Genomic DNA, 15,150 nt, shown 5'->3' on the forward strand with positions numbered 1-15,150 from the left:
TGCCTCCAGTGTATTTGTAATCACTGTATGTGTCACTCATTATGTGTTATTATAACTGATCTTTCTTTTTGTTAAATGCTATGTAAATAAGTGTACTTTTGTACTTATTTCCCCATATTTTTGCACAATAACTCTGATACGCCTTCCGCCCGATTGTAGCTGAGATAGGCTCCAGCGCCCCTCGCGACCCCAAAGGGAATAAGCGGTAGAAAATGGATGGATGGATAGATGTTAATAACACTGGCGAGCAGTAAAGAATATGGTGTGATTTTTTGTCTCAAACATATTTCGATATATTCATTATTTACATATTTCTTGCCACTTTATGTTGCATATTTTTTAATGACATTTTCAGTTAATTTTCTTTTCTATTTTTATATCCAAAATATGGTTTCTTTTACTCTTTAAATATCTGTTTTTTTGTATTTATGTTTGACTTTCTCTTCTGCTGTTACCGAATATCAGTATTTTTGTTTGACTTAGAATCAAAAATAGTCTGTTTTTGCCAAACCCTCTCTTTCATTTGTTCATTTCTCTCATTAATATTTGTATTAACTTCTGTGTGTTCTGTCCTGAACAAAACACAGATGTTGTGTCGTGTGTTAACCTTGCACAAGACAATGTAATTGGTGGCTCTCCGATGTTCGCAGGCCTTCACTTCCCATACTTGTCTTCTTTCGGGGTTGTTGGGAAAGCGGTGTAATATATTTCCACAATTCTCGCAGGTAGAGCAGTCCCAGGCTGCACAACAGGGAATTTTTTGTAAAAAACGCAAACACATAGCATTAGCTCAAAGTTAGTAGTTGTCATGGCACTTTGTGGTCACATGATTTTGACCAATCATTGAGGAGATCGCCTGAAATAGTGTTGGCGATACTCTCTTTATACACGACTCTGTCCTGGCCTCCCCCTCCCTTGCTCTGCCCGCCAAGACAATTAGCTTTGTTATTATTTAGGAAGTTGATTCATCACCCCCTTGTTTATATGTGTTTGATATACAGTACTGTATAACACTTTATATTGTAATGAAAGTGTACAAACTTTTGTCGAGGCTGGAACCCATTATTCATGTTTACATTGTTTCTTATGGAGAAATGTACTCCAATATACAAACTTTTCTATTTACGAACGCCTTTCAAGAACCAATTAAGTTCGCATATCGAGGCATTTGGGTGGAGCATATACACATACACACTGTAACTGTCCAACGTAATAGAAGCCATATAACATACAACAATGTAACAAGGAGTGAGATGACACAATTTTTGTGTACTACAAGGCTAACATTACACTCAAATTTTAACAGCAGCATTATGCTACCTTAACCTATTGGATGAAGAACAACAAAAGGGTCAAACTTACATCTTAATTGGCAGAGCTTCATGTTAAGATGTGTAGTGAAGCCTGAGGCCTCTTCTCTCAAAAGTGGAACAAACAAGTGAGGTTGATGATACATTTTCCCAAGTTTGGTGCTCATAAACAGGATCTAGGGAAACATAGTGATGTTACATCTTTGAACATGCACTTTTGCATAAAAAGGGACCTTTAAAGGTCAGGCCTTGTGAGCTCCAACGGAGATGTCCTATATCCCAGTTTCCTTGAATGTAGCATACCTTCTTTTGTTTCCCATCCTAGTGCGCCCAGTGGAGATGGTAAATCAGGTTCCGCCACTTTACCGCCCATCAAATCAAAGACCAACTTTATTGAAGCCGACAAGTACTTCTTGCCGTTTGAGCTGGCATGTCAGTCCAAATGTCCCCGCATCGTCATCACCTCACTCGACTGTTTACAGGTCAGTGGTTAGTCCAGAAGTGCTTCCTACAAGCCAGCCTGGTCCAGTTTGAAGCCTCATATTCTGTATGTATTTGTAGAAGCTGATAGCGTACGGTCACCTAACGGGCAGCGCTCCGGACAGCACGGCCCCGGGCAAGAGGCTTATAGACCGGATCATCGAGACCATCTGCGCGTGCTTCCAGGGGCCGCAGACGGACGAGGGTGTGCAGCTGCAGATAATCAAGGTGGGAAACCGGCTGCAAAAGCCTGTCAGCCTCAAGTCTTCATCGCACCTTCTTTTCCCCGCCTCTAGGCCCTGCTGACGGCCGTGACCTCGCAGCACATCGAGATCCATGAGGGCACCGTGCTGCAGGCAGTGCGCACCTGCTACAACATCTACCTGGCCAGCAAGAACCTCATCAACCAAACAACGGCCAAGGCCACACTCACCCAGATGCTCAATGTCATCTTCGCCCGCATGGAAAACCAAGCAGTACGTTGTATTCTCAAGCCTGACAACACACACACACACTCACACACACACCACTTCCTGGTTTCATCACTGGACATTCTCGGTGTTCCAAACAAAAGCTTGCTCTAATGTCATCTTTTTCTTTTTGAATGACACTTTCCCCCTCCTCCTCACCTTCCTCCCTCCCGCCCTGTGGGACACGTAGCTTACAAATCACAAGCTATCTTGGTCTCTGGCCTCCAGAAAGCGTGATCGCCAGGTAAAGCGTGCAGGACTGCCGTGACTCCTCATTTGCCTGATCCACAAACTCTTCTCTGTGCACTTCTGTGTGTTTGCGCTCTTCTTCCTCTTCCGTCCATCCGTGCACACGGTTCGCTGTTCTTTCGCACCTCATGCTTGCCTGTAACTTCATCTCGCTTGTGCAAGTTTACATTTTTAAGTTGACATGCACCTCCTGGATGTTTGCTCGCTTCATGTTGCAGGTAATAAGCCTCATTGCAAGTGAATTGGGGGCTAAAGGTTGGTTAGTACATGGCATCATATCATAGCAATCCCCACAAGCTCCCCGAGCACCAAGCAGTTGTGTGTGTATGACATTGGTACCTTCCCTTCCCTTGAAGGGTACCAAAACTAAGTCATTCATAGAAAATGGTCAGTTCCAGGGTCAAGCTGCTGCCATCATTGTACAGGCAATGTTTTAAGACAGGAAATAACCATTAATTATTTAAAACTAATGACATGTGACGGACATATAGACTTCATAAGTCATATTTTTTAATATTCGAAACTGTTCAAGTGTAAAAAAAAAAAGACTAAAAAGACTAACTTCCGTAAATTAGCAGCTATGACGCAAACAGGTTTGTCTCAATAAGTTACATTTCTTGTTTTATGGTCATCATCACTTTTTGCCATTTGTGGTAACTTACTGTGGTGGCATCACGAAAATGGCTAAACAGCTAATGGCAATATATCATAGCAATCCCCACAAACGCCTCTAGAGTTTCCACCAAGCAGTTTGATATGACATTGAAGAACCATAATACAAGTTAGCTATAATAGAAATGGAAATAATCAGTTCCAGGGTCAAACTGTTGCCTGTACAGGTAAAGTTTAAAGTGTGAAAAAAAGGTAAAACATCAAAAGGATTCAAAATGTACCTTATTCTGATGACAAAGGCAAGTGGACCTTATTAAGTCACTTTTTTTTAAAATTTGTATTATATCTAAACTATATACCGTATTTTCCAGGCGATAAAGCGCACCGGTATTTAAGCCTCATCCACCAAATTTTAGAAGAAATAAATATTTTTACATGTATTAGCCGGACCAGACTATAAGCCGCAGAGATATACCGGTAGGAAAGAGTATGTAAATGTTTATTTACATACCTTAATTGTTTCCAAACGATGTCTTTCACAAGGCAGTAAAACTGCTGATCAAACAAAACAAAAGTCATTGTCATGGACTTAGTAGCTGCAGAAGCTATATCTCCATTTAGCTAAATAGACTCAATAAGTCCACGGTGACGTTTTGGTGAATTTACGGACAATACGAAAAGATTGCAATTGTAAGTTGATAATACCAACACAGACACTTGTAAACGTGTTTGCATATTCGCTAATGCTAACAATGCTAGCTTGATTAGATTACAATAGCATGTACAAATATGCATGAAAACACTCCAACAGACATCATACATCGCACGGTTTAGTAAATATGAATTGGACTCTCACAATATTATGCTAGATCCACTCGACGTCCATTGCACCGGTCGCCCAGGGGGGGTCCCCACATCAGCGGTCCCCTCCAAGGTTTCTCATTGTCTCATTGGGTTGAGTTTTTCCTTGCCCTGATGTGGGATCGGAGCCTTTGTGGCTTTTGCAGCCCTTTGAGACACTAGTGATTTAGGGTTATAAAAGTAAACATTGATTGATTGATGATTGATGGTTTTAGATATTTTGTAAAATTTACAAACGTTGCTTGAAGTGATGAAGAATCTTTTCAAGTAGAAATTCAATGGATTAATGACAGACTAAATGGGAGTTATACTTCCGGTTCAAAGCACGAAACAGAAAGTAAATGTTTAACCCCCAGTACCTGCAGTGAGCAAACTCGTCCAAAAGGTGGCGCATAGTATTACACTTTTTCAGGGTCTCCGTCAATGTTAAATAAAAACTATTTGTTGAATGCAACGCTTTATAGTCGTTAGCGAAGAAAGATCGATAGATTAGGAACACCGTTTTATAAGCCGTAGAGTTCAAAGCGTGGGAAAAAAGTAGCGTCTTATAGTCCAAAAAATACAGTATATATACAAAATATTTAAGTGCAATAAATTAAAAACTGCGACCCATGTGTGCCACACTTTCACCCTTCTGTTGTATAATTTAAAGAAAAGCCAAAGAAAAACCAAAACATGCTGAGAGGTGAATTTTCCCCCAAAACGACTATGAGAGATCCTTACCACTTTTTGGCCTCCTACTAACCGAGAGATACGGTACCTATAGTGTGGAGCTAGACACGCTGAACTGTACTGCTTGGTGGAAACTTTAGACCTTTTTGTGATCCATTTTTAGCGTGTTGATGCGTCCCTCACACACACACACACACACACACACACACACACACACACACACACACACACAAGCCGCCGCTATCTGACTGAGGCGGCATTTAAATAATAAGCTTAGTTTGTTTTGCGCTGCCTCGGTTGTCGTCTGTCTTTATGCTCGATACTAATTGTTTCAGTCAGGATGTTAATTTCCTTTAGCGGATGGTATCTTTGAAATAAACTTGATGACTTTAGAATGTCTGTAGAGAATTGAACAATAGGATTACTACGAAGAGAAAAGCCAACTATCATTGTTTTGTGTGACCCATGTCTCCTTCAACTATTGTGCTTTTTCTTTCCTACACACTTATTTGTTTTGATCAATCTGAATCAATGCACTTGGATGGCACTTGAACGCACCATGGGCTGTTAATTTAGCTTGGCTGAAGGAATGTCACTGCTTGCTCGTCGCGGTTTGTTTGTGTTTGCCACCAGATAGCGCCATCTGTTTTGCCACGTACAAGCACGTTGTCCTTCTGTGCCCGATGAAACCGCCTCCGTAAAGCGATGTCGGTTATTCAAACGCACACTTGGGTCTCAGGACCTAGCGAGATCAGAGGCAAAAGGGGCGGGCCAGGATGAATTAGTTCCACATGGCTAGTTTCATGGCTGTCCTACTTGTCGTTGTTTATATTTGCATATGTATGAGGAACTGTTCTAAAAATTTATTCTATTACTGCATAATACTGCAAAATATTAGGATATAAAGTAATTATATTATGAGAATAAAGTTGTAATATTACAAAAAAACAACTTTCCTCAGTAAATTCAATTTCTGAGTCTATGGTCATCGTCACACTTTTCCGTTTTCCACTCAAAAAGGGGGCAAAGAGGGGCTATCAGGCTGAGTGAATCATGGCGGCATATCATAGCAGTCCATCAAGCAGTGTGTTCCAGTTACAAATAGGATATTCCAAAAATATTATGGGAATAAAGAACATTGAAATTGTATTTGTTTAATATTTCAAGATTAATTATATTTTTTTAAATTAAAAATCTAACTTTACTAGTAATTGTACAACTTGTTTTTCTTGCCGTGTTACAATTTTACTTTCCAAGATTACTGCTTTTTTTCTATCGTAACTCTACATCTTTTTTGTAGTATGACATTTCAACATAAAATATATGAACACTTCTTATAATGTTAGAAACTTACGAATTCATTGTTTTGTATTACATATTTTTCTTGAAACCTACCAACTAGTTGTCTGGTAGTTTCAGTTTTTTGCCCTCGATGCATCTGTAGTCTTGTCCGGTACAAAAAAACACTCATACAATGTTGGTAGTTTCTATTTGGATCGCTGGCTTGGACATCAAGAGGCCTTTATGAGCCTTAGGGAATGCAAATATTTTATAAAGTTCGAATTGGGTTTGTTGCACACATTCTTAACAGGCTTTTCTCTCTGTGTGCATGTGTGTGCCTTTATTTTTTTTTTTTCATGCACGTGTGTGACCTCCTCCCGACCCGCCATTTAGTTGCAGGAAGCGAAGCAGCTGGAAAGAGAGCGTCACCGCCAGCATTCCCCGCACACCCAGAACAGCACGGAGCCAGACTCCCCTCAGCTACAAGTTCACTCGCCGCCCAAAGCCCCCAGCAAGGAGGCCAATGGCCCCGTCAGCCCTCCGACCCCGAGCATCACTGCCCCGTCCACCCCGTCGTCGCCCTCCACGCCGGCCCCCGAGAGCGACGACAGAAGCAACATGTCTTCGCCCGGCGAACGGAGGCCCGTGTACGAGAGCCCCGATCCGGAAAACCGGTCAGAGTTCTGCAGGGCTGAGAATGAACAGACTGAGGCGGACCAAGCCACGGCGGCAGCACAGAGTAAGCCGTTTGACCAGGTTGGATTTTCCCATAATGTGAAACTGCACTGCATCTGTCTTTTTGTTGTTTAGATGCAGCAGTGGAGGAGGAAGAGGAGAATGAGGAAGGTCCTAACTATGAGGATAAAGCGCAGGAGATTGTGCAAAGCATCCTGCAGGAGGTAGTCAGCACTGTGGCGGGAGGTAAGCTTCTATTTAGACTGAAACACGGCGTCCTCCGAGTTAGACTGATCCACGCGCTCTTTCGCAGGCCACTGCCTGGACCCCGCCCACCTTTGCGCCGACTCCAAGGAGCCGACGGATGAGCCGGCGCAGTCAGAGCAAGCTGAGGCGGTCCCAAAGGCCTCCCAAAACTCCCTGGAGGAGGAGAGCACGCTTGGGAGCGACACTGAACACGTGCACGCCAACGGCATCCCCGGCACGCCGATCTCTGCCAGCTTTACGCCGTCGCTGCCTGACGACAGACTGTCCGTCTCGTCCACTGACACTCAGGTGACATTTGCGCTTAAATTTAAGATTATTTGACGCAATAAATCGTCTGCTGATGAGTCAAGTCTGTTTGATGCGAGGTCAAATTTGTGCTGATTGGCCTGAGGGGAATGAGTCAGTGCAGTCTGTCCAAATGAGCAAATGAAGACATAGATTATTAATACATTGATTTGCATCAAACTTTTATGTCCTGTAATCTCTCTTCAATATGACTTCATTTTTTGGTATACGTCCACCGTCTAATCAGTAAAAGAGTTTCTTGACAATGATCACTGTGCTCAGTTTTTTTTTTTAAATATAATCATTCCAAGAAAAACTTGTAACGGTACAAGAAAAAAGTTGAATTTTACAGGACTAAAGTCCAAACCAATTTGTAATTTTTCACAAAACTGTGATTTTAGTGTTTATATTACAAAAAAAACAAAACTTAACAATGGGAGTAATGTTGATATTTTCCAGGGCTAAAGACTGAATTTTATGTAAATAAATCTGTAATACACAGTAATAAACATGTAATGTTACAGAAATAATGTTTACTATTCGAGGAATAACGTTGCAATTTTAGGAGAAAAAGACAATATTTTTTCTGAGAACAAAATATGTAGTGTTAGGGAGGAAAAAAGGTGTTACATTATGGAAAAATAATTAATTTAATGAGAGAATTGAGAAAATGTTATATTTCAAGACAATAATCATTTCTGTGTTAAAATAATGGCTTATTTCTAAAAAAAACAAATAAAAAAAAACGTTTTTATCTAGATGTGTCAGAGATTCCTTACAAATATGGAAGTGTTCACTTTTGATGTACAACTATTCTTTGAACAATGACTTCATAGTGAGTTCGCTTTAAAGGTCTTTGGGTTTTCACCGTACATGAAAAACAGTTCACCCATGTGAGAGTAACAGTGATGTTTTACAGGGCATAAATAAAGCTGTAATATGAAAAGCTTGTAATGTCATGGAAATACCGTTTAAATATTGCAGGAATATAACTGCAATTTTTTATGGAAAAGACAATATTTTAGGGGAATAAAGGTGTAACGTTACAAGAAAAAAAAAATCTAAATTTAATGAGAAAATTGTCTATATTTACGAGAAAATAATTATACTTGCGTTAAGGTGATATCTTTTTTCTATTAAAAAAACAAAAAAAATGACAGTGTACATGTTTGATTGACAGCTGTTTTTTGAAAAAATGTTGTATTATTCGCTGTAGTTGATTCGTTTCAACGGGTTTTGGGTTTCCGTCATTTCAGGAATCGGGAGCAACGCCGGGTCAGCCGCCTGGCGCCAAGTTCTCCCACATCCTTCAGAAGGACGCCTTCCTGGTTTTTCGCTCCCTCTGCAAGCTGTCCATGAAACCTCTGTCTGACGGCCCGCCTGATCCAAAGTAGGTGTTCTGACTGTCCGCTACCGCTGTTCAGTTGCTTCTGGTGCGGGGGATCGCGCTTGAAGTGAATGTCCAACCAGAATACTGCGTTCGGAATATGGTCCCATTTATTTAAAAAAAATGAATTAATAAAATGTCATCCAATTAGCATTCTATTCTATGGTGGCAAGTAGAATGGAATCGGGTTCAAGTGGAGGTATGATAAAAGATGGTAAAATGTAACACCGAGAGAGTGGACCAGTGGTCAAGTGCACCAAACAAAACATAAATTACTTCTGTAGTATGACTTCACACGTCACTAGAGGTGGGAATCTTTGGGCAGCTCATGATTAAATTACAATTCAGGAGCTATGATTTCAATTAAAAATCGATTAGTGATGCAGTTTTACATTTCTTTTTGTTTCACTAAATACGCGTTTATCACTTGCAACTTTTAAAAACTGTGCATTTGTAGTAAGACACAGTTGAATTAATTCCCACATTTATTAAATTAATGGACGTGTGCAAAACTGGAACATTAGAGCCCTAAATATAAAGGAGCTGGTTGGATCTCTTGGTGAGTTGTCTCACTGCAGTCAGCCAAACTGTCTGCATCACTTTATTTACAGTAAATAAATCGATTGACGTTTACTAATTGATTTTATCATCATCCATGTCCGAATTGCGATGCATCCAAAAAGGTATTATTTCGCCCACCTCCACTCGTCACAGTGAAATAAGTCCCCGCTCTTTAAGAATAGACATGTATCATCAGATCAAAAAACTTATATCGCAGGATTGGATTATGTTGAAATATTTTAGTTATTTGACTTCAACATTGCTAATAATAATGTTTTACATAGTAGTATGAAAAGTTTTTACTTTGGGGCGCATCGGTACTTCTTTGTCTGCGTGCCAAAGATGGAAGTTTGCAGAGCAGCAGGCAAATCTCCGGATGTGAAGTTTTGGTGTGTGTCAGCTTTTCTGTGCAGATTTACTTGTACTTCAGGGAAGTTAAGGCTCTCTGAAGATCTTTAATGACTCTTTGTTTTGGTTGTTATTGTTTGTCTTCGCAAGATGTTGCCTCAGCATACTGTGGATTGGTATTATTAGCGTAACGATTATCATCATGATGAACAACGGGATTCATTTCCAAACTTCCTTCTTTCAGGTCTCACGAGCTCCGATCAAAGGTGCTCTCTCTCCAACTGCTGCTGTCCATACTGCAAAATGCTGGACCCATCTTCAAGACCAACGAGATGTTCATCAACGCCATCAAGCAGTACCTGTGCGTGGCGCTGTCCAAGAACGGCGTCTCCTCAGTGCCGGAGGTTTTCGAGCTCTCGCTGTCTATTTTCCTCACACTGCTTTCGCACTTCAAGACGCACCTTAAGATGCAAATTGAGGTATGAATAAAGGCCTTTCTAAAAGACGGCAGTATTTTTAGCCATGGCTTAGGCGACATAATGGAAATATGTGTAGCTCTTTTAGGGTTGATAGCCTTCCTGTGTGTTTACTGTTGCCGCAAGATCAGTTAGGATTCAGGAAAAACTTGCAAAGCCTGTTGGTTGAGTACACTAGTGATAGATAATGGATACACTATATTATATTATATACCTGTCACATATATTCAGCTAGATTCAACACAATGAAATGAGGGGCAATACAAGCAGTATAGTGTCAGTATTTACAGCACATAGTGCAGGGGTACCTAATGAAGTGGCACATACTTCAGATGCTTCCCATACAGCCTCTGGTTCATATAGTCCAGTCTGAGCCGTTTTACAATCTGTTTTATCTACTTGATGAAAGAAAATGACATCATGTGACCACCTGCTTTTGTTGCTGTGCTGCAGGTTTTTTTCAAGGAGATTTTCCTCTACATTCTGGAGACCTCTACAAGCTCCTACGACCACAAATGGATGGTCATACAAACCCTCACTAGAATATGTGCTGGTCTGTATTATTATTTGCATCTATTTGTTTTAATTTAGCAATTTTATATTTAAAAAAAGTCTCATGTAGTATTTTTAATAGCAATTTTAATTCCGTCTCAGTGAATCCTGTTTTTTTGGGGGTTTTTTACCAAAATGGAGGGTGTATACACATGGTGGGCTTATGTATTTAGCTAAGGGTAGAGGCGATATAATGTCTGTGAGGAAAGTAACTTTAAAAGTAGATTGTTCTCATATTTGGTGCTCATAAACAGGCTTTAGGGAAATCAAATATTGTTAGAACAGGATTAAAACAAATCCAGTTTGCATTCTAAAGGCTACATTTTCATACAGCTCATGTAATGAATGTCAAAATGTCGATAGTAGTGAGGTTACTCCTCTGCCGATTTGTCCTTTACTGTAGATGCCCAGAGTGTGGTGGACATCTACGTCAACTACGACTGTGACTTGAACGCCGCCAACATATTCGAGCGACTGGTCAATGACCTCTCGAAAATAGCGCAGGGTCGCGCCGGCCACGAGCTCGGCACCACACCCCTGCAGGTGACCCCATTTTGCCTATATTTCTGTGTGTAAATCATTTAGTGCAATGCGCTAAATTATGATGATTCCTGTATCCATCCTAGGAGCTAACTTTGAGAAAGAAAGGTCTTGAATGTCTGGTGTCCATCCTGAAATGTATGGTGGAGTGGAGCAAGGACCAATATGTCAACCCCAACTCACAGACCAGCCTTGGTAAGACCACCTGTGATGTCACCTCGCTACTTCTATTGTTATTCTTTGAGTATCATGACATTTAAAGCAAATATTGTAAAAATATATCTTAGCTTCTAGCTATGCTGGTCCAATCACTGGCAAGGAATGTTGCATTGCCTTAAGTCATTAGGGGATGTAGCAGGAGCTCCTAGTAAATAACAGTATTTGATATAAATAATAACTCTTACTGTAATTTTCTCCTTTTTGTGCATGACTGAAAAGCGAAAGCAGGTACCAGTAGAATGGAAGTGGTTGTTAGACTGTAATGTGACATGACTAGCCTGATCAAAGCCGTTTTCTCTGTGGGTGTCTGTGGTTTTAGTTGAATTAGTTTGGCATTTTTTGTGGTTACTGAGGTGACCAAAATATTGGAAACAGCTCTCAGTGTAGCGCATTCAGTGCCCAGTACAAACTGCAACCATTACACCTTGATGTACCGCTTATTCTCTTGTCTCGGGAACAAAGAATGGGGAGCATAAATGCCAGCTCACATTTCCTGTGACGCTGTAGTAAATGTTTTAAAGAGTTTCCGACGTGTAAGCCGACGCTCTAACGCGGCACAGGGTTACAGCGGAACCAGAACCCTTAGATCGTCTCTGCAGCTTTCTTTGCCACTCTTTTTTTTTATATTAGTTTCCCATTCTTTTAGTAACATGAAATAGATGCGTTAAATAATTCTTTATAAAGCATTGTTTATCAAAATTTAAGTATTAATACAATTGTTAAAACCCATAATAAATGTAACAAAAATAATAGACTAAATATTTATTCTAATTTTTTTTGTCTTTATTTTTCCTCCTATGTTAGCTCCTGGATGCTAAGATCCATTCATCCATCTATCTCTCTTTAAAGTACCAATAGAGTGGAAAAACAAGTTGACTTTATATGCTTAATTGTGTTTCATTGTATTCATTAAACCTTAACCAATCGTATTTACAATCCGCAAATATGTGAAAATACTGTCTAAACGTCACAAAATGCCACAAATTCAGTCGACCATTTTGAATATTCCGCTCTGAATATCTTGGTCAGTTTCTGCAGATTCTACGTCACTGTGGTAATGCTTCTATACTCTATTTAATCAGTTCAATCATACTGGGAATACACAAAAATTGGATAGAGATGTGGTGTTTATCATTCACAATCCTTATGTAAGACAAGAACACATACATTTGGCTTTTTTTTTATGCATTCGAAATTGTAAATAAATAGCTAACAATTGAGTCAACAGTTCGAGGGTCCTCTATTGCACCCATTATACTCTCTAAAAACATCCAGAAAGCGCCAACAATACTCCATTAATATGTCGTGACCTGAATTTCAACCAAATATGAGTGATATTGTTATTATAAGCGCCAATGCAGACGGCCTATTTTAGCTGCGCATTGATAACATTGATCTAATGCTAGCTTACGCTGCTATTGTTGACACACTATTAGCTGGCGGCTGCTCCTGCTTCATCTCAAATTTGCTAAAAGTAAATTCTAGATTATAATTAATGCAGCTCTCACCTGGTAGTTGACAAATGTGGCCATGGATCGAGAGGCTGGTACACGTTGACATCCACCGAGATGGTGAAAAAGACTTTAAATGTAGCAACTTTCTTTTAACCCTTTTTAAAGATTGTGATTGAATCTTCATCTAAACGTAAATATGTGAGCGTTCCGTCAATCGGTATCCCAGCGAGAGTGGAAATATAACAGTAAGTTTTTGTTTTATTATTGTTTATCATGGTTCGTTTGTATGTTTAGCACCTAGCAAGTGCTTTATATAAATGGTGAAGCTTTATGTACATTTGCACCTAAATTATTATTTATTATAAATTTAGTTAGAATCCATTCATTTTAGCACCGTGTAATTGTATCTAAATGTATTTTTCATCAACTTGAGTCTTTTCTTTTGCAGTATATTTGATTAATATTTATTATGTAATCAGCCTGACCTAATCTTTGATAATAATATTTGTGATTAACACATGCTTTCATATCATTTGACAAGGTTTATAATGTTAAACTGTAAGTAAGTTAGATATAATGATTAACTACTATTAAAATCAACAGTAAGGTTAATAATTCAGTGTTAATATTAGAGTAAAAAAGTTGGGCCCTGAGGTCAAAAAGGTTCAGAACCCCTGTTATATATAATGTTACAATAAAGCTGCATCCGTTTAGCACTTGGCTTCAAAAACTTACTGCTCATCCTCTTTGTATTCGGGCTCAAAAATATAAGTTTCTGGATCATAATTTAGAGGAGTTGTACAGTCTAATGGCGTGTGGGACAAAGGAGTTTTTTAGTCTATTAGTCCTGCACTTGGGATGAAGCAGTCTAGCACTGAACATGCTCCTTTGGCTACTGATAACGGTATGCAGAGGGTGACTGGCATCATCCAGGATGCTCACTAGTTTTTCCACAGTCCTCTTCTCTGCCACCGTCACCAGTGAGTCCAGTTTTATTCTGATCGTAGAACCGGCCCGCCTGATCAGTTTCTCCAGTCTGGAGCTGTCCTTCTTAAATGTACTGCCCCCCTAGCACACTACGATGTAGTACAGAAATCACGGATCACGTGACTGGCTTCCTCTTAACTCTCAAAATGGCTAAGGAATCTCTGTGAGATTGATACTATTTTAATCATATCTATTTATTCGCAAACTTTGGAAGTCTTTTGGTGTCATTATTCAGATATACTGTATATGGTAGTAGCTTCAATATAGAGGTAACTTGTTTTTCTACTCTGGTACTGCTAACCCCTATAGTAGTATCCAACATAAGCCTTCTTATTTGATGTGCTTGTTATACCTTTTTTTGTAGCTCTTATTTACCCTCATTCCTCATTGACCTATCTCCATTGTGATGATTTGAGGGTGTTTGTAGAACAGGTTTAGCCACACTCACCCCACCGTGACGTCTTTGCATACGCTCTCCCCCCTTCAGGCCAAGAGAAACCGTCAGAGCAGGAGAGCAGTGAGACGCGGGCCCCCGAGACCATCAACCGCTACGGGAGCATCAACTCCCTGGACTCCACCGCCTCGTCTGGCATCGGCAGCTACAGCACACAGATGTCGGGCACGGACAACCCCGAGCAGTTTGAGGTCCTCAAACAGCAGAAGGAGATCATCGAGCAGGGGATAGACCTGTGAGTTGCCATGAAAAGAAACTCAGTTAACGACGTGATTATTCATTCTAATTTAATTAACCAAGGTTCAACAAGAAACCAAAGAGAGGCATCCAGTACCTTCAAGAGCAAGGCATGTTGGGTACAACGCCCGAGGACCTGGCTCAGTTCCTGCATCAGGAGGAACGCATTGATTCGGTGAGAAGTTCCGCCAATTTTTATTTTGGAATATCTTTGCAGACAAACAAGTTACATCCCCTTTTCATCCGCCGCTTTCATTAAACTACACAGACATAATGAAAATGTCCTTCAGCATTAAAGTGACAGGCGGTCAATGCAGCCCCGAGGCTTGAAAGCAGCGTAAATGTTAACTCTAATTGGAGGGGAGGGCACTCAACTGGGCAGCCTTCAGGAGCATAACCACGTGTACATTGATAACATCTTCCTCTTAGATGTGTTAATATGCTGTTTTTAAAGACCCACTGCAAAAACGCTGGCTACATATCTTATATGTGACAGGAGCGACATGTGACAGCTCTGCTGTTTTTAAGGAACTACTGCAAAAATGCAAGTCAAAAGTCCTATGTACAGGAGGGAAGGGATTCATATGGCCCCATACCTGGGTGGATCTTGCGAGAGGAAAGGGGGTGGGTTAATCATTTTGCAATGCAGTCTACTGAAAATGGTGCCACTCTTCATAGCAACTGACACTGTGGTCAAAGTTGGAATTGCCACAAAACACATTTTAAGATATTCAACACTCTACTGCCACATGGCACGTTTCATGTGTCAGGAA

The 15,150-nt window shown here is 40.3% G+C and overlaps 1 protein-coding gene across 2 annotated transcripts in view; it reads left to right on the forward strand.

The window, feature by feature from the left end:
• The window catches only part of arfgef1 (ADP-ribosylation factor guanine nucleotide-exchange factor 1 (brefeldin A-inhibited)), a 52,304-nt gene that overhangs the window by 20,679 nt on the left and 16,475 nt on the right, over positions 1–15,150 (forward strand). The window contains exons 3-16 of one of the 2 annotated variants that reach the window (XM_062021281.1): positions 1,636–1,792; positions 1,872–2,018; positions 2,087–2,266; positions 2,451–2,504; positions 6,329–6,674; positions 6,746–6,856; positions 6,924–7,165; positions 8,419–8,552; positions 9,703–9,937; positions 10,388–10,487; positions 10,890–11,029; positions 11,113–11,221; positions 14,174–14,375; positions 14,441–14,552. In XM_062021281.1, the coding sequence (XP_061877265.1) occupies positions 1,636–1,792; positions 1,872–2,018; positions 2,087–2,266; positions 2,451–2,504; positions 6,329–6,674; positions 6,746–6,856; positions 6,924–7,165; positions 8,419–8,552; positions 9,703–9,937; positions 10,388–10,487; positions 10,890–11,029; positions 11,113–11,221; positions 14,174–14,375; positions 14,441–14,552 (2,269 nt within the window). The remainder of the gene's footprint in view (positions 1–1,635; positions 1,793–1,871; positions 2,019–2,086; positions 2,267–2,450; positions 2,505–6,328; positions 6,675–6,745; positions 6,857–6,923; positions 7,166–8,418; positions 8,553–9,702; positions 9,938–10,387; positions 10,488–10,889; positions 11,030–11,112; positions 11,222–14,173; positions 14,376–14,440; positions 14,553–15,150) is intronic. The other variant, XM_062021282.1, reaches the window with a different exon arrangement.

Source organism: Entelurus aequoreus, linkage group LG15 (genome assembly GCF_033978785.1).
Source record: "Entelurus aequoreus isolate RoL-2023_Sb linkage group LG15, RoL_Eaeq_v1.1, whole genome shotgun sequence".
In the NCBI taxonomy this organism is placed as follows: domain Eukaryota; kingdom Metazoa; phylum Chordata; class Actinopteri; order Syngnathiformes; family Syngnathidae; genus Entelurus; species Entelurus aequoreus.